Source organism: Dipodomys merriami, unplaced genomic scaffold (assembly GCF_024711535.1).
Source record: "Dipodomys merriami isolate MVZ:Mamm:240054 unplaced genomic scaffold, mDipMer1.0.p SCAF_6, whole genome shotgun sequence".
NCBI classification, from domain to species: Eukaryota; Metazoa; Chordata; class Mammalia; order Rodentia; family Heteromyidae; genus Dipodomys; species Dipodomys merriami.
In genome coordinates, this window is record NW_027206179.1 from 10,696,181 (window position 1) to 10,719,264 (window position 23,084).

Consider the following 23,084-nt stretch of genomic DNA (forward strand, 5'->3'; position numbering starts at 1 on the left):
GTGTGTGTGTGTGTGTCTAAGAGCCTTGTACCCTTTGGCTTACCTACCTGCTGACATCCAGTTGTGGCCACAGTGGCTGAAATTGCCCTGCTTTTTTTTGGCCTCTGTGCTCAGTCCCAGCCCTAGGCATCCCTGGTGTTTGCTGACTGGCTTGGTGACTGGCTCTGGGGCTTCTCCTTGCAAGATGGGAACAAGAACTCCCCTGTGTGGGTGGCAGGCTGGCCTTCAAAAGCCAGGCCCTGGTCCAGCCAGCCCGTAATCGCAGATCTGAAGATGGAAGTTTCCAGCCAGTTCTGGCAGGAAAATCTGAGTTTGAACTCCACTGGCAAGAAAAGCCCGAAGTGGAGCTGTGGCTCAACTGGTAGAGCGCCAGCCTTGAGTGAAAAAGCTCAGAGACAGCAGCACCCAGGACTTGAGTTCGAGCCCCTGGCCTGGTGTTACACACACACTCTGCCCATAGTCTGAGAGAGGAGGCTTGCCCAGTCTGCTGGTGGTGGCGGCCACTCACCCACCGAGGGGACTGACCACAAGCCCAGGGTCTCCTCCTGACAGGTGGCCCTGCTTGCATTTCCCAAGCGGCTACCTGCCGACCCTTCCACGGCCGCCCAATGTCACCGGCTGGGGGGAAGCCACGGCCGACCCCTCCCCAGCCCCCCGGTGTGAGGCGGCAGTGGCCCGGTGTGGGGGAGCCTCAGTTTCCCCGGTGGTCAGGGGGCGCGGCGCGGAGGTGCAGGGGAGGGGGGGGGTGTGCGTGCGTGGAGCGGGGGCGGGGCGGGGCGGGGGCGGCGGCGCCACCTTAAGGCGGCTCAGCCCGCGGCTCCCGGCCGAGCCCCGCCGGAGGGAGGCGGCTCCGCGCGGGGTCCGCCGCCCGCCCGCCCGCCCGCGCGCGCCCGCGCGCCCGCCCGCACCGAACCCCGGCCCGGCCGCCCCCGCCGCGCCGCGCCCCGCGCCTGCGCCTCCCGGGCCCGGGGAAGCGGGGACCCCGCGACCCGAGCGCGCCCGCCCCGCCGGGCGGGGAGTGCGGTGGAGGGAGGGGGACGGCGGGGACCCCCGCCCCGGGTCTCCTGCCCCGCGCCCGCCCGCCTCTTTCTTCGGGCCCCATCCGCCCCCTCCCACGCGAGCGCGCCCCCCGCACTCTGCGCCCCCGTGTGCAGCTCTTCCCTCCAATTCCACCCCGCCCCACTTCCAGCCTCCCGCACCCCGCGGGGGGGCTCCCGGATCGGCAGGATGTACCCCCAAGGAAGGCACCCGGTGAGTAGAGGGGCCCGGGGCTGCAGGGGGCTGGCAGGGACCCCCCTACTTTTTCTCTCCCAGCGTCCTGGGGCACTCACCCCGGTGTGCCCCCCGGGCCCCCCGCACCCCCCCCCCAGACCCCGCTTCAGTCCGGTCAGCCCTTCAAGTTCTCGATCTTGGAGATCTGCGACCGCATCAAGGAGGAATTCCAGTTTCTTCAGGCTCAGTACCACAGGTGAGGGCGGCGGGGTGGGGGGACCCCGCCCGGGGCAGCGCACCTGGAGCCCGGGAGGGGCGTGGCCTGGGGCGCGGGGCGGGGCCTCGGGCCAGGGGCGGGGCCTCGGGCCAGGGGCGGGGCCTGGGGCGCGGGGCGGGGCCTGGGCCTGGGGCGGGGCCTCGGGCCAGGGGCGGGGCCTGGGGCGCGGGGCGGGGCCTCGGGCCAGGGGCCAGCGTCCGGCTGGAGACCCAAGTGGGAGGAAGGTGGGGACTCTGGGGGGGACCTTTCCGTGTGGGGCGTTTTGAACCCCGGAAATGTGGAAGGCATTGGTGGGTGTGGGAAGGAACCATGGGATCTTGGAGGTGTGAGAAGACGAGACCCCCCCAGACTGTCACTTTGTGCACCCCGTTTTACACCTTCTCTCCCCCTCCACCCCCCAAGCTTGAAGCTGGAATGTGAGAAGCTGGCCAGCGAGAAGACGGAGATGCAGCGACACTATGTTATGGTCAGGCCCGAGAGCCGCTGCCCCTGCTCAGATTCCCCCCCACCCCGGATCCCCCCCCCCCACCCCTTTGAGCCTCATTTTTCCTGCCTGGAAGCCAGGCTGGCTGGGATTCCAGGCTCCCAGCCCCTGTGGGCCAAGCCCCACCCCTCCCGGGGACGCCTGCTGTGTTGACCTAGGTCTGTCTCCACTCCCCTTGCTGGGCTCCCTTTCTGGGACCCCTTGGAGCTGGGGGGGATGTTCTATGTCTTGTTGGGATGGATCCCCAGTCCCTCAGCATCTACCTGTCCTTAGGACATTCTAATGGCCTTTCCTTCGCAGTACTACGAGATGTCCTACGGACTGAACATTGAGATGCACAAACAGGTAACCGGGAGAGGGGTGCGGGGAGCTGTGGATGGGGTGAGCCTAGGTCTCTGGAAGCAGGCAAACCCAAGGCATGGGAGAGGGGGCGTCTTAATCTGGAATTTCCATCGAGGTCCCATTGGGCCAATCTGGAGGACAGAAGCCACTCAGCACAGGCTGGGGAAGTGACTGGTGTCTTCGGAGGAGGGGGTGGGTGGGCAGTCTTGGAGAGATCCCTTCCAACCTGGAGACTGGGAATTGGATGACCGAGGCCCAAGATTCTCTTGCAGTTTTGTTTTTGTTTTGTTTTGTGCGGGTATTGTGGCTTGAACTCAGGACCTGGGCTTTTTGGCTCAAGGTTAGCACTCTAACCACTCAAGCCACAGCTCTACTTGTGGTTTTTTTGGTGGTTAGTTGGAGAGGAGAGCCTCACACATCCCCACCCTGGCTGGCTTTGAACTGCAATCCTCAGATCTCAGCCTCCGAAGTAGCTAGGATTACAGGCATGAGTCACTGGCACCCAGCTTTCTTGCAATTTGGAAAGTTTTGGAGATTGGTCTTGGTGGGACGGGCCTACTCTGAGTCTGATGCTGTGATTCAGAACGCAAGCTTCTGAGTCTGTTCCCAGTCTCAGAGATTGACTCAAAGACTGGACAGTTCTGAAGTTCTTCCCAGCTTTCTCTCTCTCTGTTTCCTCTCTCTCTCTTTCTCTCTCTGTCCCTGTGTCTGTCTGTCTGTCTGTCTCTCTTTCATGCCAGTACTGGATCTTGAACTCAGGGTCTGGGTGCTGTTCATTAGCTTTTTCACTCAAGGCTGGCACTCTGCCACATGAGCCACAGCTCTACTTCCTGCTTTTTGGTGGCTCATTGGAGATGAGAGTCTCACTGATTTTCCTGCCCTGGCTAGCTTAAACCATGATCCTCAGATCTCAGCCTTCCAAGTAGCTAGGATTATGGGCATGTGCTACTGGTGCCCAGTTATTCCTAGTTTTCTGAAGTAGATCCTCAGGGCTCTCAGATTGACTAGCATGCTGGGTGGTTCCCAGGCTCTGCTTAGGGTTCTGAGTATCACCCCGGGTTCTGAGATAGACTCAAAGGAGTCTGAGATAGACCCCTATCAGACTCATAGATTCTTCTCTTTGGAATATTAGAATCAGTGGCAGAGTGTCATGCTGAGGGTCCCGGGGGGTGTGGAGAAGAAGGGTGGGCTAGGAGTGTGGGTACTTGGGGTACCGGGCCTGGCATGATTTTCAGGGGATGTGTGGGCTTTGTAGGTAATCCTCCTCCTCCTCCTCTTCCTCTTCCCTCCTCCTTCTTCTTCTCCTTCTCCTCCTCTTCCTCCTCCTCCTCCTTCTCCTCCTTCTCCTCCTCCATCTCTTCCTCCTCCTTCTCTTCTTCCTCCTCCTCCTCCTTCTCCTCCTCCTCCTTCTCCTCCTCCATCTCTTCCTCCTCCTTCTCCTCCTCCTCCTTTTCTTCCTCCTCCTCCTCCTTCTTTTTCTTGATTGGTGTGGGGGGGCTTGAACTCAGGGCCTGGGCTCTGTCCCTGGGCTCTTGCACAAGACTTCACTCCATTATGTGGAGCCTCAGTGCCACTTCCAGTTTCTGGTGGTTAACTGGAGAGTCTCACAGACTTTCCTCCTCAGCCTGGCTTTGAACTGCCATCCTCGATTCTCAGCTTCCTGAGTAGTTAGGATTACGGGCATCAGTTACCAGCCTCTCCATTTCCTCCCTTCTTTCCTCCCTCTGTCCTCTGTCCTCTCTTCCTCCCTTCTTCCCCTCACCCCCCCCATCCCTTTTATTATTTTTTTTGACCAGTCCTGGGGTTTGAACTTAGGGCCTGGGCACTGTTCCTAAACTTCTTTTGCTCAAGACCAGCACTCTACCACTTGAGCCACTTCCTGCTTTTTCTGTGTATGTGGTATTAAGGAACCAAACCCAGCGCTTCCTCCATGCTAGGCAAGCGCTCCACACCTAAGCCACATTCCCAGACCCTCCCTCCCTTCCCCCTCCCTCTCCCTCTTCTGTTTCCTTCCTTTCTTCCCTCCCTCCCTCCCTCCCTCCCTCCCTTCCTTCCTTCCTCCCTCCCTCCCTCCCTCCCTCCCTCCCTCCCTCCCTTCCTTCCTTCCTCCCTCCCTCCCTCCCTCCCTCCCTCCCTCCCTCCCTCCCTCCCTCCCTCCCTCCCTCCCTCCCTCCCTTCCTTCCTTCCTTCCTTCCTTCCTGTCCTGGAGTTTGAACTCAGGATGCTTTTATGTTCAAGGCTTGCACGCTACCACTTGAGCCACAACTCTACTTCCTTCCCTTTTGATACTTGACATAAGAGTCTCAAGGACTTACCAGCCCGGGCTGGCTTTGAACCCTGATCCTCAGATCTCAATATCTAGCTCTGAATAGTGAGGATGATAGACATGAGCCAGTGGCGCCCAGCTTACCGGGAGGGTGTTTGGTGTGGAGCATGGTTTGGTATCATGGATGTGGGCAACAGACCTGCTTGCAGGGGGGGGGGCGGGCAGAGGGCACGGGCCAGGGCCCCACCCCTGGGAGCCTGGCTGTGTGCCGCACTCTGCTGGGGCGACATGCAGACCCTGCACATGCACCGAGCGCACCTGTCCTGGGCGGGCCGAGCACGGGCCCTTCACAGTGAGTAGTTTTGCTTGGCCTGTGTGGGTGCCCAGCACAGACCCCTCATTGTTTGGACGGCCCTGCGCCTCGGCACGGGTGGCTTTGCAGCTGCAGCCTGCGGCCTCACTCCTGGCTCCCGGCCTTGCCCCGGGCAGCCTCACTCCCGGCCTCCATTTCCTCACCCCATAGATTTGCAAATGCTTCTTTAATCTATCTGTCAAACCTTTAAGTTGTACGCAGGCCCTCAACAAATAAGTTTATAATGAATACAGCGAGCCAGGCACCGGAGGCTCCCGCCTGGCATCCCAGCGACGCAGGAGGCTGAGAGCTGAGGATCGCAGTTCAAAGCCAGCCTGGGCAGGGAAGTCCGTGAGACTCTCATCTCCCTTGAACCCCCAGACACCCAGAAGTGGTAGCGCGCTCGCCTTGAGCACCAAGAGGCTCAGCGCCCAGGCCCCGAGTTCAAGCCCCAGGGCCGACAAACGATAAAATCCATTTTGATTGATGTCACCCCTGTCATCTTTCTCCTCTTGCAGATGCTTCTTACCATTTGGGGGTACGGGTGGATGGAGGGTCTTCTGTTCTCTCTTCAGCCCCTGACTCATCTCCTTGTTTCCCCACCAGGCTGAGATTGTGAAGCGGCTCAGTGGGATCTGCGCTCAGATTATTCCATTCCTCACCCAGGAGGTGAGTGGCGCCCGGAAGGCCAGGGCGGTCCTTGGGAAGAGGGGCGGGGCGTGGACGCGGTGGGCGTGGCACAGGTGGAGGGGGCGGGGCGTGGGCACGGTGGGCGTGGTGAAGCGGAGGGGGCGGGGCATGCGCATAGTGGGCGGGGTGTAAGCAGAGAGCAGGCGTGGGTATAGTGGGCGTGGTATAAGCGAGGAGTGGGCGTGGTGTGAATGGAGGGGGCGGGGCGTGTGCATAGTGGGCGTGGTGTGAATGGAGGGGGCGGGGCGTGTTTGGGGGCAGCTGAAGGCCGGCCCTCGGGCCAGGGATGGAGAGGTAAAGGGACATGGCCGCCGGGGTAGAGCTCCTGTGAGCGTATTCTGCAGGCAGCAGTGGGGTGCGGGGTCTCAGGTGCTAGGCCTCAGGGGGCTCGGTCAGGGCAGAGCAGGGCCCAGCCACCGCGGACGGGGAGGGGGGGACTGTGGACTCCACCCTCAGTCCTGGGAGCCACAGACACAGCCACTCAGAGCCACAGAGGCAGAAGTGCGCGGCCTGGAAGCTCGATCCTGAGCTTCGCCTCCTGAGTAGCCAGGCTTACCCCCGCAGGAGAGGGAAACCAGCGACTGGGCCCAGCCTATCTTGTTTTTGCCGGTCCTGGGGCTTGAACTCAGGGCCTGGGCGCTGTCCCTGAGCCTCTTTGTGCTCAAGGCTAGTGCCCTGTCTCCTGAGCCACAGCGTCATTTCCAGCTCTGTGTGTATGTGTGCGTGTGCGTGTGTGTGTGTGTGTGTGTGTGTAGTTTATTGGAGATGAGAGTCTCACAGGGACTTTTCTTCCCTGGCTGGCTTCAAACCACGATCCTCAGATCTCAGCCTCCTGAGTAGCTAGGATGACAGGTGTGAGCTATTGGCACCTGGCCCCAGCCTATTTTTAAATTCATATTCCATGGATCCAGTGAGTGTTTGCCTAGAATGTAGGAAGCTCTGTATTACAACACAAGTACCAACCAAGGGAGAAGTTGGGGGGGGGTGAGGGAAGTGGAAGAGGAGGGAAGGAGAGGGAGAGAGGATGGAGAAGGTACCCGTGGCCATTCCTGTAATCCTAGCTATTCAAGAGGCTGGGATTCAGAGCCAGCCCAGGGCAGGAAAATCCAGGAGACTTATCTCCAGTGAACCAGCAAAAAGCCAGAAGTAGAGCTGTGGCTCAAGTGATAGAGTGTCCCCTTGAGCAAAAAAAAAAAAAAAAAAGCTCAGGGACAGTGGCGCCCATGCCATGAATTCAAGCCTGAATACTGGCACAGAAAGAAAGGGAGACAGAGGCCAGGCGCTGGTGGCTCACGCCTGCCATCCTAGCTACTCAGGAGCCTGAGATTTGAGGATTGAGGTTCAAAGCCAGCCCAGGCAGCAAAGTCCTTGAGACTCTTTATCTCCAATAAACCACTAGAAAACCGGAAGTGGTGCTGTGGCTCAAGTGGTAGAGCACTCGCCTTGAGCTGAAGAGCTGAGAGACAGCGCCTAGGTTCAGAGTTCAAGCCCCACGACTGACAAAAAGAGGGGTGGGGGGAATGGAGCAGGGATTAGAGTGAAGACATGGGCAGGCTGGGCGCTGTTGGCTTGTGCTGAGGGTCCAGAGATCAAGCCCCAGGACTAGCAAAGAAAAAAACTTGACAAAGATATGGATGGAGCAGAGCGCAGGGTAGGGAAGGGGGGCGCGGGGGGGGGGGGCGCCCTCTAGTGTGGGTTCTGTGTTCCAGCACCAGCAGCAGGTGTTGCAGGCGGTGGAGCGGGCCAAGCAGGTGACGGTGGGCGAGCTGAACAGCCTCATTGGGGTGAGTGTCCTGACACCCCACAAGCGCTAAACGGCGTGGTGGGCGTTCGAGGCCCTGGCGACCCTGCAGACCCTCTGCTCACACTGATCCTGACCAATCTGTGTGCCAGCCTGGGGTGCCCGGTGGGTGCCTGGCCTGCTCGCCCTGGCCCATCCTTTCTCCCCTCTAGCAGCAGCAGTTCCAGCCCTTATCCCATCATGCCCCGCCGGTGCCCCTCACCCCGCGGCCGGCCGGGCTGGTGGGGGGCAGTGCCACTGGGCTGCTCGCTCTGTCGGGAGCACTGGCTGCACAGGCCCAGCTAGCAGCCGCTGCCAAAGAGGACCGCGCAGGGGTGGAGGCCGAGGGATCAGGGGGTGAGTGGGGTGATCCCGGGGGCGGGGGGCTTTGGTAGAGGGCTGGGGGACACTGGCCGTGGCCGTGTGGTGGCTGTACTTAATCCCTAGTGCTGTGTGTCCTTGGGGAGTTTGCTAGCCTTCTCTGGGCATGAATGGATTCAGTGCACTACTTGCAGGGATAAATATAGGAGATTCTTTGTTTGTTTGTTTTGTTGGTTGTGGGGCTTGAACTCAGGGCCTGGCACCGTCCCCTGGCACCGTCCCTCAGCTCTTCAGCTCAAGGTTAGCGCTCTACCACTTGAGCCACAGTGCCGTTTCTGGCTTTTTCTGCTTATGTGGTGTTGAGGAATCAAACCCAGGGCCTCATGCATGCAAAGCAAGCGCTCTACCACTGAGCCACCTTCCCAGCCCACCCCCTTGTTTGTTTATTTATTTATTTATTTATTTATTTTGGTGCCTGTCCAGGGTCTTGAACTCAAGGTCCAAGCACTGATGTTGAACTTTTTTTCTGCTCAACACTGGCATTCTAACCACTTAAGCCACAGCTCTACTTCTGGTTTATTTTTTTGGTGGTTCATTGGAGATAGGAGTCATGTGCATTTTTCCTTCCCTGCGCTGGCTTCGAACTGTGATCCTCAGATCTCAACCTCCTGAGTGGCTGGGATGACAGGCGTGAGCCACTGGGGGTATCTGGACTTGGATGAGAGATTCTCAGCTGGGAAGGTGGCTCAGTGGTAGAGCGCTTGCCTTGCATGCTTGAGACCCTGGGTTCGATTCCTCAGCACCACATAAACAAAAAAGAAAAAAGCCGGAAGTGGCGCTGTGGCTCAAGTGGTAGAGTGCTAGCCTTGAGCTGAAGAGCTGAGGGACAGCACCCAGGCTGAGTTCAGGCCCCCACCCCAAAAAAAAAAAAAGAGAGAGAAAGATTCTCAGCTGGGAGGAAGGTTTTATGAACTGGGTTGTACTCTGTACTCCACGAGTATGAAACCTTCATATTCTCTCTCTCTCTCTCTGTCTGTCTGTCTCTCTGCCTCCTACCATCCTCCAGTGGAGAGAACTGCAAGCAGGGTACGTTGAGGCCTAGCAGCCAAAGCTGCTGCTTGTCCTGAGTCTGGGGGTACAGTGGGGGGAGAGCCCTGGGGTCTAGAGAGACTGCAGTTCTGACTTTCACACTGGGAGTCCCGGGGGCTTTATGGTGAGCGAGATGCCCAAGGCATCGGAATTTGCTTTACTCAGTCTTGGCTGGGAAGGTGGCTCAGTGGTAGAGCGCTTGCCTAGCATGCATGAAGCCCTGAGTTCGATTCCTCAGCACCACATAAAGAGAAAAAGCCAGAAGTGGCGCTGTGGCTCAAGTGGTAGAGCGCTAGCCTTGAGCAAAAGCAGCTCAGGGACAGCGCCCAGGCCCTGAGTTCAAGCCCCAGGACTTGGGAGGGCGGTTGTGGGGGGAAGAATTCCAACCTACAGTTGGTGGCCGGTGGCTCACGCCTGTCATCCTACTGACTCAGGAGGCTGAGCTCTGAGGATCGCAGTCAGAGCCGGCCTGGTCTGGAGTCCGGGTTGGGAGCCGGGGCTCTGACCTTTCACCCGCACCTGTCCCTTCTCCCTGCAGAGCGCGTCCCCCTCGCCCCCTGAGAGCCTGGTGGAAGAGGAGCCGCCCAGCGTCCCCGGGGGCCCTGGCAAGCAGAGGACCCAGGACAAGGAGCTGTCTGGACCTTATGTGAGTCAGGGCCTGGCCCGGCCCGAGCCTCACTCAAGAACCTTGCCTCCGTCCCGTGGCTCGCGGAGCACTGGCCAATCAGAAGAGACTCTGCTAGCAGGCTGGAGTCTGTAACGGCTCTGATCCCAGGAGCCCCTCCGCTGTGCAAGCATTGGACCTCCCTCCTCCCTCCCTCCCTCCCTCCATCTCTCCTTCCTTCCTTCCTTCCTTCCTTCCTTCCTTCCTTCCTTCCTCATCCTGGGGCTTTTACTCAGGACTCCGGCCTCCATCTCCCACCCCTCTCCCAAAACAGAGGGGGGTGTCCTGGGGCTGGGAAGGGGTGTGCAGAGGCGGGAGGCAGGGCGTGACCGCGGCGGCTCCCCCGCCCCATGTTTCTCCCAGGAAAGCGATGAGGACAAAAGCGACTACAACCTGGTGGTGGACGAGGTAGGTGTGCGCCCACGCGCCCGCCCCCAGCACAGGGCATGCGGGTGGGGCTGGGGAGGGGAGCCCAGACCCCCTAGCGTGGGTCCACACAGGCCAGGAAAAGTGGGGGTCGCCAGGCTGATTTCTCTTAGGGTACAGGAGGGGAAACTGAGGCCTTACCCTTATGCAGCTGTCGTCAGACTTTTAGGCCCGGATCTGAGCCACTGGGAGGTTTATTCCAGGTCCCCAAGGCCATCCAGGGTGCCCGGCTGGAGGGTGACGTGGGAAGAGAACACACAGACCGATTTCTTCCAACCACCCCCCTCCTCGAACCCAGGACCAGCCCTCAGAGCCCCCCAGCCCGGCCACCACCCCATGTGGGAAGGCGCCCATCTGTGTCCCCGCACGGCGGGACCTGGTGGACAGTCCAGCCTCCCTGGCCTCTAGCCTTGGCTCACCGCTCCCCAGAGGCAAAGAGATTGGCCTGGTAAGGAAGAGCACGGGTTGGGGGAGCCTTGAAACTCATTTTATAAACCATCCTGCAGGACGGGAAGGGGGGGGCCTGGAAACGGACACAGGACAATGAGAATTCAGCGTGGCTGGAGCAGTGTACTTTTTCTGTCCTGATTCTTCGGCCCCTTGGTTTTTTTCCTGCACTCTGTGGAAAGTCAGTAAATATTAAAAAGGTAACTTTGTCACAAAGCTTAGAAAATACAGAGGAGGCTGGCTGGCTGCCCTACATGGAGACCGAAGAGCTCTTGAAATAAATAGGAAATAAACACTGGGAAGGAAAGAGAGGGAAAAGCCGGGGAATGGAAGGGAAAGGGGGCTGGACCCGAGAGACCCTGATCATGTAAAAAGTACCCACAATGCAGCTGCACTGGGGACCTCTCCCCGCCCCCCAGGGCTGCCCCGCCCCTGCCTGGCACTTACCAGCAGAGACCATCAGTTTCCAGGCTCCTCTTCTCCCTCCCTCCCTCCCTTCCTCCCCAGCTCCGTTGCCATGGTAACCGCCAGAGGTTAGAGCTCAGACTCTAGTGGGGTTTTTGTTGTTGTTGTTTTAAATTTTACTTTAGAGGGCTTTGTTTATTTATTTTATTTTTTTGCCCATCCTGGGGCTTGAACTCAAGGCCTGGGCGCTGTCCCTGGACTTCTTTTGTTCAAGGCCAGCGCTCTTCCACTTTGAGCCACAGCGCCACTTCTGGTTTTCTAGTGGTTCACTGGAGATAAGAGTCTCACAGACTTATCTGCCCGGGCTGGCTTTGAACCGCGATCCTCAGATCTCAGCCTCCTGAGTAGCTAGGATGACAGGCGGGAGCCGCCGGCGCCCATCTAGTGTCTTCTCTTCTCCGGGGATATGTTGGGTGAAGGTGCACAGGGCAGCTTTGTTCTGAAGCACGCAGAGGTCTCCCCACTCTCCTGGGGTGCCTTCCAGCCTCTTGGCATATGACTCTGCAAAGATGGTGACACCCAGAGAAAAACGTGGGGCGTGGGGGAATTGAACTCAGGGCCTAAGTGTTATCCCTTAGCTTTGTTCCCCCTCGAGGTTGGAATGCTACCGCTTGAGCCACGCCTCCAGTCCAGCATCTTGCTGGTTACTTAGAGATAAGACTCTCACCAAGGACTTTCTGTGCCCTGGCTGGTTTTTCAGAAACTATCTGGTTTCTGAGCAGCAACCTGGGCTGCTGGGTGCCCCCCATGCTGGGGTTCAGCCCCGGCCCCCCTGCCCCCATGCTGGGGTTCAGCCTGGCCCTGGCCCCCCGCACCCCCGCACCCCCAGTGCCGGGGTTCAGCCTGGCCCTGGCCCCCCCACCCCCCCCACCCTCATGCTGGGGTTCAGCCTGGCCCTGGCCCCCCGCACCCCCCCACCCCCGGTGCCGAGGTTCAGCCTGGCCCTGGCCCCCTGCACCCCCACACCCCCAGTGCCGGGGTTCAGCCTGGCGGTCAGCCCTGGCCCCCCCTGCCCCCATGTTGGGGTTCAGTCTGGCCCTGGCCCCCCCCACCCCCCCCACCCCCGGTGCTGGCGTTCAGCCTGGCCCTGGCCCCCCGCACCCCCCCCCCCGTGCCGAGGTTCAGCCTGGCCCTGGCCCCCCGCACCCCCCCACCCCCGGTGCCGGGGTTCAGCCTGGCGGTCAGCCCTGGACTCTCTCCTCCGCAGAGTGACCTTCCCACCGGGACCTCCACCTGCAAGTCCTCTGACTCCTCCCCCCCCCAGGACGCCTCCACGCCCGGGCCCAGCTCCGCCAGCCACCTCTGCCAGCTGGCCGCCAAGCCTGCGCCGTCCACAGACAGCATCGGTGAGCCCCCGTCCATCCCAGGGACCCTCTTCCTTCTGGCTTGCAGAAAATAGTGGAGAAACTTGAGGCCCAGATAGACAGTCAGAGTGACTCCCTCTACTTAGTACCCAGAAAAGAAAGAGTCATACTTGGCCATTGGCTAGCTATGCCACCTTGGGCTGGTGACCCAACCTCTCTGAGCTTCACTTTCCTCCCTGCAAAGCTGAGTGAGGGGGGGTGGGGGGCGGGGCTCTGTGACCCCTGAAACAAGTTGGCTTCAGGACATGTCCTCTACCAAGTGGTGGAAATGACTAGACCTCATTATCTGCCCCCCCCCCAATAGGATCAGGGCTAGAGGAGGAGGGACTCAACACTAGGGTGTGGGTTTTGAAGGATGTGTAGGAGTTCGCCAATTGAAGGCAAGGAAAGGCATGTCAGTCACAGGAACGGAATGTGTGGAGCTCTGGGTATGCTGAGGTAGAGGGCTGCTGTGGGCAGCGGGATCTGGGTACAGAGGTCTGAGGCCTATCCTGTCCCCTGTTGCTCAGCTCTGCGGAGCCCCCTGACTCTGTCCAGCCCCTTCACCACGTCCTTCAGCCTGGGCTCCCACAGCACCCTCAATGGGGACCTCTCCATGCCCAGCTCCTATGTCAGCCTCCACCTGTCCCCCCAAGTCAGCAGCTCGGTGGTCTATGGACGGTCTCCCATGGTGAGTGTTCAGGGTGAGGGGGGGCCCCCAGCAGGAGACTAGGGGTGTGTTTGGGGAAGTAAACCAGGAGGAGTGGGAATGGGGAAGGTTGCTTCACACTGCAGGAGGGAAGACAATCTGATGGTCTCAGCACCCCCATGCCTGTAATCCCAGCACTGGGGAGGCTGAGGCAGGAGGATCTCAAGTGTCAGGCCAGAAAACCGGAAGTGGTGCTGTGGCTCAAGTGGTAGAGCGCTAGCCTTGAGCTGAAGAGCTGAGGGACAGCGCCCAGGCCCAGAGTTCAAGCCCCATGACCACCACCACCACCAACAACAAAAAGCAAAAGGCTTAGTCCCTGGGAAGTTATTTCCAAAGAGCAGGAGTGGGAGGCTGGATTTGTTCTGGGGGCTTTGCAAACCCCTGGTCTGTAGCAAGTCTGGAATTCTAGACTCGCTGGTTAGATCCTCTGGGGTTCCCTGCAGTGCAAACCTCTGCTCTTGTCTCTGCTTCCTGACACAGATCCGGTCTTCTGATAAATGTGTGTGTGTGGGGGGGGGGTCAGGACCAGTGAGCCTGGGAGGAGACGGGAGGGAACAGGACCCGGGTGGCTGGGAGAGAACTTTTTTGTCCTTTCTGGCAGATGGTATTTGAGTCGCACCCACATCTCCGGGGGTCGTCCATCTCCTCCTCTCTGCCCAGCATCCCTGGTGGAAAGCCGTGAGTACTGGGGAGGGTCTCCCCACTCGGACCCAGCTGTCCTCCCACCCTCCTGAGGGATTGGTGTGGGGTGGACCTGGGGGTTTCCTAGTTCCTGACCCTTCCTGAAAGTCCCTTCTATGGGGTAATGGGGGTTCTCTGATGAGTTTCAGGGGGAAAACAGCAAATGCAGGCTGGTAGTTTTATGGGGAGTGTGTGTGTAGTGGAGGGTGGATACTGCCCTAGGGGACACTGGCCATCTCCTGTGGCCGTCAGGACTGAGGGGCTCCTGGCGCGAGGCGGGGAGATGACCCTAGAAAACAACCTAGTGGCAAGTATCACTACAACTTTCTGCAGTCGGAGTATTTGTTGTTGGTGGTGGTCGTGGCGCCTGAACTCAGGGCCTGGGCGCTGTCCCTCAGCTCTTCTGCTCAAGGCCGGTGCTCTAACACTTGAGCCACAGCGCCACTTCTGGTGCTTCATTGGAGATAAGAGTTTCGCGGATTTTCCTGTACTGGCTGGCTTCCAACCACCATCCTCAGATCTCAACTTGCTGAGTAACTAGGATTACAGGTGTGAGCCACCTGCACCTGGCGTCTGAGAATATTCTAGACTTAGCATGGTCCTCTCGGGTTGCCTGCAAGCGTGTGTGGTCTGAGCACTCACTGGCCCCGGTAGCTCAACTGACCTTTTAGCTGTTCACGGTCGGGTTAGGTACCGGATGCTAATGGCTCACGAAATCCTAGCTGGCTCAGGAGGCTGAGATCTGAAGATGACGGTTCGAAGCCATCCCAGGCAGAAAAGTCGGTGACATTCTTATCTCCCACGAAGCGCCAAAAAGGCAGAGGTGGAGCTGTGGCTCAGAGTGGTTAGAGCGCCAGCCTTGAATGGAACAGCTAAGGGACAGCGCCCAGTCCTAGTCCTAGCGCTGGCACCAAAAGAGACAGGAGGAAGTTGGGCTATTTAAGTGGGCTCCGGGCTACCGTCCCCCGGCGGGGCCCTGCGCCCCTGCCCGGCCCGGGCTCCGCTCGCCGGGGATCAGCCTGCCCGGCCCGGGGCTCCGCTCGCTGGGGATCAGCCTGCCCGGCCCCCGGGGCTCCGCTCGCCGGGGATCAGCCTGCCCGGCCCCCGGGGCTCCGCTCGCTGGGGATCAGCCTGCCCGGCCCCCGGGGCTCCGCTCGCCGGGGATCAGCCTGCCCGGCCCCCGGGGCTCTGCTCGCTGGGGATCAGCCTGCCCGGCCCCGGGGCTCTGCTCGCTGGGGATCAGCCTGCCCGGCCCGGGCTCCGCTCGCTGGGGATCAGCCTGCCCGGCCCCGGCGCCCGCCCCGGGCTCCGCTCGCTGGGGATCGGAGGCGCCCACGGGCGGGAGGAGGGCGGGGGGCGCGCGCCGCGGCCACCCGGGTCAGGCCCCCCGCTTTGCAGGGCCTACTCCTTCCACGTGTCCGCCGACGGCCAGATGCAGCCGGTGCCCTTCCCCTCGGACGCGCTGGTGGGCACGGGCATCCCGCGGCACGCGCGCCAGCTGCACACGCTGGCGCACGGCGAGGTGGTCTGCGCCGTCACCATCAGCGGCTCCACGCAGCACGTGTACACGGGCGGCAAGGGCTGCGTGAAGGTGTGGGACGTGGGCCAGCCCGGCACCAAGACGCCCGTGGCCCAGCTCGACTGCCTGGTGAGGGCGGGGCTTTGTCCCGGGAGGGGCGGGGCTCAGGCCTGGAGCCAGTCAGGAAAGAGTTACAAGGTGGCAGGGGCGGGGCTTAGGGTAATGGGTGGGGCTTACGATGCTAATGTAGGCGAGCCTTCCGTGTAAGCCAATTGGTGCCTGTAGCCCTCTCGGGGGTGGGGCCTAATGGTCTTTCGGCCCACAGTGGGTGGGGTCACCGCTAAACTGGGGTAGAAACGGTAGTAAACCAAGGCCGGATGTGCAGGTTGTAGGCCGAGGGGGGGCGGGGTTCCAGACCGTGGGGGTGGGACTTTCAGGCTGATGGGTGGGGCTTGTGAGTGGATGGACAGACTTGCAGGCTAATGGGCAGGGCTTGAAGGTCGGTGGGGCGGGACTATATGCCCATGGGGTGGGACTTGCAGGCCAAGTGGGTGGGCTTTGCAGCTGTGGGTGGGGTTTGCAGGCCGATGGGTGGGGCTTGCAGCTGATGGGTGGGGTTTGCAGCTGTGGGTGGGGTTTGCAGCTGATGGGTGGGGTTTGCAGCGGATGGGTGGGGTTTGCAGCGGATGGGTGGGGCTTGCAGGCCAATGGGTGGGGTTTGCAGCTGTGGGTGGGGCTTGCAGCTGTGGGTGGGGTTTGCAGCTGTGGGTGGGGTTTGCAGGGCCAGGCCCTGGGGCGGTGCTGGATCGAGGCGGGGTGGATGGCACCCCGCAGGCCGGCCTGCGGGCCGGGCCCAGCCCTGCCCTTGCTTCTGTCCTCTGCCGGCTGCAGAACCGGGACAACTACATTCGCTCCTGCAAGCTGCTGCCCGACGGCCGCAGCCTGATCGTGGGCGGAGAGGCCAGCACCTTGTCCATCTGGGACCTGGCGGCGCCCACGCCGCGCATCAAGGCCGAGCTGACCTCCTCGGCCCCGGCCTGCTACGCCCTGGCCGTCAGCCCCGACGCCAAGGTCTGCTTCTCCTGCTGCAGCGACGGCAACATCGTGGTGTGGGACCTGCAGAACCAGACCATGGTCAGGTGGGTGGCGTGGCCCGGCCCAGGGCGGACGGGGACCCCGGGGGTGGACACCGGGCCCCTTCTCCCCTTCTCCCTTCCCCAGGCAGTTCCAGGGCCACACCGACGGGGCCAGCTGCATCGACATCTCTGACTACGGCACCCGGCTGTGGACGGGAGGCCTGGACAGCACCGTGCGCTGCTGGGACCTGCGGGAGGGCCGCCAGCTCCAGCAGCACAACTTCAGTTCCCAGGTGGGGCCGCGGGGCAGGGGGCGGGGGGCAGAGGGCAGGGGCCGGGGGGCAGAGGGCAGGGGCCGGGGGGCAGGGGCAGGGGCCGGGGGGCAGGGGGCAGGGGCAGGGGCAGGGGGGCAGGGACAGGAGGTGGGGGACAGGGCAGGGGCGGGGGGCAGGGGCAGGGGGTGGGGGGCAGGGGCCAGGGGTGGGGGGGGCAGGAGGCAGGGGGCAGGGGCTGGGGCTGGGGGGCAGGGGCGGGGGCAGGGGCAGGGGGGGCAGGACAGGAGGTGGGTGACAGGGGGCAGGGGCAGGGGCAGGGGCAGGGGTACAGGGGCAGGGACAGGCTGGGAGCCAGGGGGCAGGGGTGGGGGGGGCAGGAGGCAGGGGGCGGGGGCTGAGGCTGGGGGGCAGGGGCAGGGGCCGGGAGCCAGGGGACAGGGGCCGGGAGGGCAGGGGCAGGGGCAGGGGTTGTCCCCCAGATGCAGGAGTCCAGCAACGATGCCAAAGGAAGGCCAAGGCTAGATCTTCAGGTTTTATACATTGGGTTTGTCAGCTCTTGGACCTGCTGTTCAGGGTTTCTATAGTTGGTCTGTCTGTCTGCCTGCCTGCCTGCCTGCTTGTCTGTCTGACACACACACACAGTTGCCCCAGGGTACCTTGAGATTTCTGCTCCTAGTGGTCTTCAGACAAAAGGCACTTCCTGTGTGTCTTCCTTTTTTCCAATTGACAAACTCCTACTCATCCTTTTTTTTTTTTGGGGTCCAGTCGTGGGGCCTGAACTCTGGGCCTGGGCGCTGTCCCTCAGCTCTTCAGCTCAAGGCTAGCGCTCTACCACTAGAGTCACAGCACCACTTCCGGCTTTTTTTTCTTATGTGGTGCTGAGGAATCGAACCCAGGGCCTCAGGCATGCAAGGCAAGCGCTCTACCACTGAGCCACCTTCCCAGCCCTCCTCCTCATCCTTAAAGGCCCATCTGTGGTTTGCCCTTCCTCCTGAAAACCTGAGGCCAACCAGACTCTGTCATCTCTCTGCTTACTTTTGGCTTCAAGATTTCTTTGATGGGGAAATAGGGGTGCAGGTGGACATACCTGTCCATCCCTGTTCCTCAAGTTAACTGGGTTGCAAGTTCCACTGGCTGGTCCCACTTTTTTTTTTTTTGTCAGTTGTGGGGCTTGAACTCTGGGCCTGGGCAGTGTCCCTGTGCTCTTCAGCTCAAGGTGAGCGCTCTACTACTTGAGCCATAGCGCCACTTCTGGTTTTCTGGTGGTTTATTGGAAATAAGAGTTTGAAGGACTTTCTTGCCCGGGCTGGCTTTGAACTGAGATCCTCAGATCTCAGTCTCCTGAGTAGCTAGGATTACAGTCATGAGCCACTAGCGCCTGGCTATGGTCCCACTTTGTGTGGGAACATTTCCTAGTGGTGCACGCTTTGGTTTAGTTGTTTTTCTTTTTTTTTCTTACCAGTTCTGGGGCTTAAACTCAGGGGCTAGGCACTGTCCCTGAGCTTGCTTCTTCTGCTCAAGGCTAGCACTCTACCACTTGAGCCACAGAGTCACTTTCGATTTTTTTCTGTGTATGTGGTACTGAGTAATCGACCCAGGACTTCATGCTTGCTAGGCAAGCACTCTACCACTGAGCCACATTCCTAGCTTATACACTTTGGTTCTTAGTAGTTCAGAGCTTCACCCTTGCTCAGCTTGTTTGGCTGGACTGGTGCTATACCCCTTGAACCATACGTCCTTCCTGCTTGTTGGTTATTGGAGATGGAATCTCATGGACTTTTCTGTTCAAGCTGGCTTCAAATATCAGTCCTCCGCTCTCAGCTTCTGAGTAACTGGGATTATGGGTGTGAGCACCATTACCGGGCAGGAAGATGCATAAAGCCCTTCACACTTCTCTACTATAAATGTATTTATTTATTTGGTGTGTGGGCCCATCCCAGGGCTTGAACTCAGGGCCTGGACGCTGTCCCTGAGCTTTGGCTCAAGGCCAATGATATACTACTTGAGCCACAGCGCCACTTCCAAACTTTTTTTGGGGGGGGTCTGGTCTTGGGCCTGAACTCTGGGCCTGGGCGCTGTCCCTCAGCTCTTCAGCACAAGGCTAGCGCTCTACCACTTGAGCCACAGCGCCACTTCTGACTTTTTTTCTTTTTGCTTATGTGGTGCTGAGGAATCGAACCCAGGGCCTCATGCATGCAAGGCAAGTGCTCTACCACTGAGCCACCTTCCCAGCCCAACAATTCCAGCTTTTTTTCAGTGGTTTGGTGGCATCTCACGGACTTTCCCACCATGATCCTCAGACCTCAGCCTTCCGAGTAGCTGGGATTTCAGGCGTGAGCCACCGGTGCCCGGCTCTGCAGTACATTCTTGGCTTCCACTGGAGCCTTGTCTGTCAGTGAGACTTGGCGAGGTTGGCACGGGGCAGAGCGTCTGTCCTCAGGGTGCCTAGTGCGGGGTACAGCACAGAACGACGAGGAGAACACTTTGTGCTTTTCCAATCCAAACAAACCCGGAGCCCTGGCAAAGCTCCAAGCTGGGTCTCCAAAGTTCTGGCTCCCAGACCTCTTTCATGGTCTCCCGTGACCTTGAGCGTGCACAGTGACCTTGAGCCCAGGCTTCCTCAGCCTCTACCATCTGCTCAAGGGGGAGGGGGGGCGACCATGGCCCTCCCCACACTTCCTCTCCTCCCTCCCTGCTTCCCCCCTCATCCCCCCACCCCCATCCACAGCCCTGTGCACTCACAGTAGAAAATGGATGTGCGGCCCCGGGGTTCTGTGTAATTCTGATTAATATTAATGACTCAACACGCACTGGGCCCGCTGTGCACCCGGCCCTGGGCCAGCTGCCTGTCTCCTGACTGCGGGGGCCTGCGGGGAAGAATGGGGGAATGCTACTGATGTGTTGCTCCTGAGGATCTCCCCTCCAGCTCCCCCCAAAGAGAGTCTGGATTCGCCACTGCTCTCTCTTCCCTTTAGATCTTCTCCCTCGGCCACTGTCCCAACCAGGACTGGCTGGCTGTGGGCATGGAGAGCAGCAACGTGGAGGTGCTGCACGTGCGGAAGCCCGAGAAGTACCAGCTACACCTGCACGACAGCTGCGTGCTCTCGCTCAAATTCGCCTCCTGTGGTACGGTGCCTGCGCTGCCCGGGGGCTCCCTACACCTCCTCCGTCATCCCGGGTTGTTTCTGGGCCAGGCAGGGCTGTCTTCCTCCTCCCCACCTTCTCCCCTCCCCTCTCCCCCCGAAAAAGTGAAGTTTGGTGACTATCAGATGGTTTGTGAGCATAAGTATATCAAAAGCATATAATCTGCTGGGCACTGGTGCCCACACCTGTAATCCCAGCTACTCAGGAGGCTGAGATCTGAGGATCATGGTGTGAAGCCAGCCTGGGCAGGAAAGTCCAGTTATCTCCAATAAACCACCAGAAAACCAGAACGGGAGCTGTGGTTCAATGTGGTAGAGAGCCAGCCTGGAGCAGAAAAGCTCAGGGACAGTGTCCAGGCTCTGAGTTCAAGCCCCATGGCCGACAAAATAATAAAAAAGACCAGCTAACATTTCAAATATTACCTGGATTACACTAAAAAGCCAATACTTAATGAAGTTGGGCACCAGTGGCTCACGCCTGTAAATCGCAGCCACCCAGGAGGCTGAGATCTGAGGATCATGGTGTGAAGCCAGTTCAGCCAACAAAAGTGTGTGAGACTCTTCTCTCCAATTAACTGAGGAAGACAAAACAAAAACCCAGAAATGGAGCGGTGGTGGCTCAAGTGGTACAGTGCTAGCTTGAAGCAAAAACAAAAACTGGGACAGTGCCCAGGCAACAAGTTGAAGCCCCAGGACTGACCCAAAACAAAAAATGAAACAAAATTCTTGAGGCTTGGAGTAACCGAGTTGGGCAGCCTGTACGTGGCTCAGCCAGGGTCCCCTAGAATGCTCACTGGACCATGTGCACACAAAGGAAGACGCTGAGCCCCAGGCCCAGGCCGCAGGCTGCCCTGTATCTCACGCCTCTGTTCTCGGCCCTCCCCAAACAGGGCGCTGGTTCGTGAGCACGGGCAAGGACAACCTACTGAACGCCTGGAGGACACCCTACGGAGCCAGCATCTTTCAGGTACACTGAAGGGGACGGGGCAAGAGCGCACCGCCCATGTTTGAACCCCCTCCGAGAGTCCCGCTTCCTCCCTCTGGATCCACCTATTCTAGACATTTCCTCTCATGCGTCTGCTTCTCGCCCTGGGCATGATTGCCTCCATGTAGTATGGTCAAAGCTTGCTTTTTCATGGCTGAGTAATACTCCAGTGTGAGGCTGGAGCGTGCTGGGTGTCTACCTGTCCATGTCCACTTGTTAGCTACTGTGCATCCTGCTGCTCTGGATGGCTGAGGGCAGGTCTCCTGTGAGAGGATTTTCACGCTTTTCCAGAGACCTTTAGGATGGTGGGTTCTGGTAAACCTGTTGGACCCGTCAAGCACAGACAGCCTGAGCCTGTAATTCTAGCTCATCAGGAGGCTGAGATCTGAGGATCACTGTTAGAGGCCAACCCGGGCAATGAAACTGTGCAGCTGTTTTTATTTTCAATGGGATAACCAAAAAGCTGGAAATGGAGGTAGAGCTCCAGTGGTAGAGCACCAGCCTTGAGCAGAAAAGCCAAGTCGGATCATGAAACCCTGAGTTCAAGCCATAGTACCAGTGCATGCATGTACACGCACACACACACACACACACACATACACATGCCATTGTTTGATACATACTAAACGTACTTACCCTGTCTTACACACAGCACACACATTACCTGAGGAAAATCATTTCTTGCAACCTGTTTTACCCTAAAGTGCTGCGTGCTAGTAGACAAGGAAAGCATTTGTACTTGTGGCTCCTTTTGTGAATCGGTTGGAGGTGTCTCATGGACTTTCCTGCCCAGGCTGGCTTTGAACCGGGATCCTCAGATCTCAGCCTCCTGCGCAGCCGGGATGGCAGGCGTGAGCCGCCAGCGCCCGGCCTCACACTATCTTTTGGTCAAACCACTGTAAGTGGCGCTGCTGTAAATCAGACGTCCCAGGAGCGTGTGGCGTTTCCGGCGCACCATGGCGGTGGTCCTCTCCTCACCTCCCCTCTTCCTGTTTCTTCTCCCCACCCCACCCCCTCCCGGTTGGCAGTCCAAGGAGTCATCCTCCGTCCTGAGCTGTGACATCTCCAAAAACAACAAATACATCGTGACGGGCTCCGGGGACAAGAAAGCCACCGTGTATGAGGTGGTGTACTGAGGCCACCTTCCCCTGCGCCCAGTCTGGCTCCCTGGGGTGACCGGGATGGGGACCTGGGCGTCCCCACCCCCACCCCCTGGCCTTCCCTGCGGAGGTGGGGCGTGGCTCAGGGGAATAAATGTTCTTCTCACACCTGCCTCTGTCTCGGGGTGGGGAACTGGCTGTGTGGTTACCCTCCTTCGTCACTGCCAGAAGACCCAGCCACATCCTAGTCCTGCCAGAACTTCTGCAGGGCTGGGCCCCAGGGGCTCACGCCTGTCATCCTAGCCACCCAGGAGGCTGAGATCTGAGGATCACGGTTCAAAGCCACACTGGACAAGAAAGGCCCCGAGACTGTTCTCTTCAATGAACTACCAGAAAACCGGAAGTGGCTCAAAGTGATAGTGCGCTGGCCTTGAGCGGAAGAGCTCAGGGACTGCGCCAGGCCCTGAGATCAAGCCCCACAAAAACGCCCAAAGTTTCTACGTGAGACAAGGAGGTCTGTCCATCTTGGTAAAGGCCCCTCCCGCCCCCCAGATGCCTCTGGTCCCCACTTCCTGTACCCTGGGGCTGGTGATAAACTTACAAAGGGCAAAAGTGTATGTGGACTTGGGGATTTGAGGTTCCCATCTGTGGCTGGCTGCTCTCAGGACCTCAGATCTGGAGGTGACACTGCCAGATCCCACTCTCCTGGCCAGAGGGTAAAGAGCCTGGGGCTGAGGTCCCATGAGCCCCTGCGGGAGGGCACGCCCCCAATGACACCCCCCCCCTTTATCTCCCATCCATGTACTAACCGGGCCCGACCCTGCTTAGCTTCCGAGATCAGACGAGATGGGGCGCGTTCAGGGTGGTATGGCCGTGGACCCCACCTCCCTTTATCACCGCGGCCAATCCTCGCCATCATGAGTCTTTTGGGGGGTCCCCTAAACCACATCCAAACAGGAGCCCAGGCCACACCTGGAGAGGGTCCAAGTGTCGGGAACTGGGGTGGGTCTGCCCGGCCTGCTCTACCCCGGTGGCTCCCCGGGCCCGGCCCACAGTCACTGTCCCCAAACCAGGGGTCATGGGCCACGCTGATAGGAATCATTCATTCCGTTCATTCATTCCTTGGTTCAGGAGATCAAGGTCTGGGGGGGGGTGGGCAGTGGTCATTCTCCAGGGGCTCGGGCCCGCTATAAGCTCCTATGGCTGCAGGGCTGGGTGGTTTTCTACCCGAGGGTGGGGTCCTCCCTCCCTGCACAACACCCCTATTTTCACAGGATCTGCCCCCCACACACACACACACTCAGGCCCCAGGAACCCTAGGCCTAAATTTGGCTGGAAAGCACAGGAAGCCTTCAAACCGTGCCGCACCGCAGCTGTACAGCCCCGGTCAGAGCCGCACCCCACCTTCGCCCCCGCCCCTCAGCGGGGACAGATGCCC

The 23,084-nt window shown here is 59.7% G+C and overlaps 1 protein-coding gene across 2 annotated transcripts; it reads left to right on the forward strand.

The window, feature by feature from the left end:
* The first annotated feature begins 913 nt into the window (after positions 1 to 913).
* On the forward strand, positions 914 to 21,814 carry Tle2 (TLE family member 2, transcriptional corepressor). 2 transcript variants are annotated; one of them, XM_070002492.1, is made up of 20 exons: positions 914 to 1,251; positions 1,371 to 1,468; positions 1,892 to 1,955; positions 2,274 to 2,318; positions 5,540 to 5,602; positions 7,333 to 7,407; positions 7,577 to 7,760; positions 8,791 to 8,810; positions 9,352 to 9,459; positions 9,841 to 9,885; positions 10,202 to 10,351; positions 12,023 to 12,161; positions 12,689 to 12,849; positions 13,469 to 13,545; positions 14,947 to 15,196; positions 15,959 to 16,206; positions 16,289 to 16,436; positions 19,394 to 19,544; positions 20,452 to 20,528; positions 21,575 to 21,814. In XM_070002492.1, exons 1-20 carry the CDS (start codon positions 1,228 to 1,230, stop codon positions 21,680 to 21,682), a joined length of 2,235 nt encoding a protein of 744 aa, XP_069858593.1. In that variant the 5' UTR covers positions 914 to 1,227; the 3' UTR covers positions 21,683 to 21,814. The 2 variants fall into 2 exon arrangements, with proteins under 2 accessions (XP_069858593.1, XP_069858594.1); XM_070002493.1 differs by having other exon boundaries at positions 7,580 to 7,760.
* The last annotated feature ends 1,270 nt before the right edge of the window (positions 21,815 to 23,084 follow it).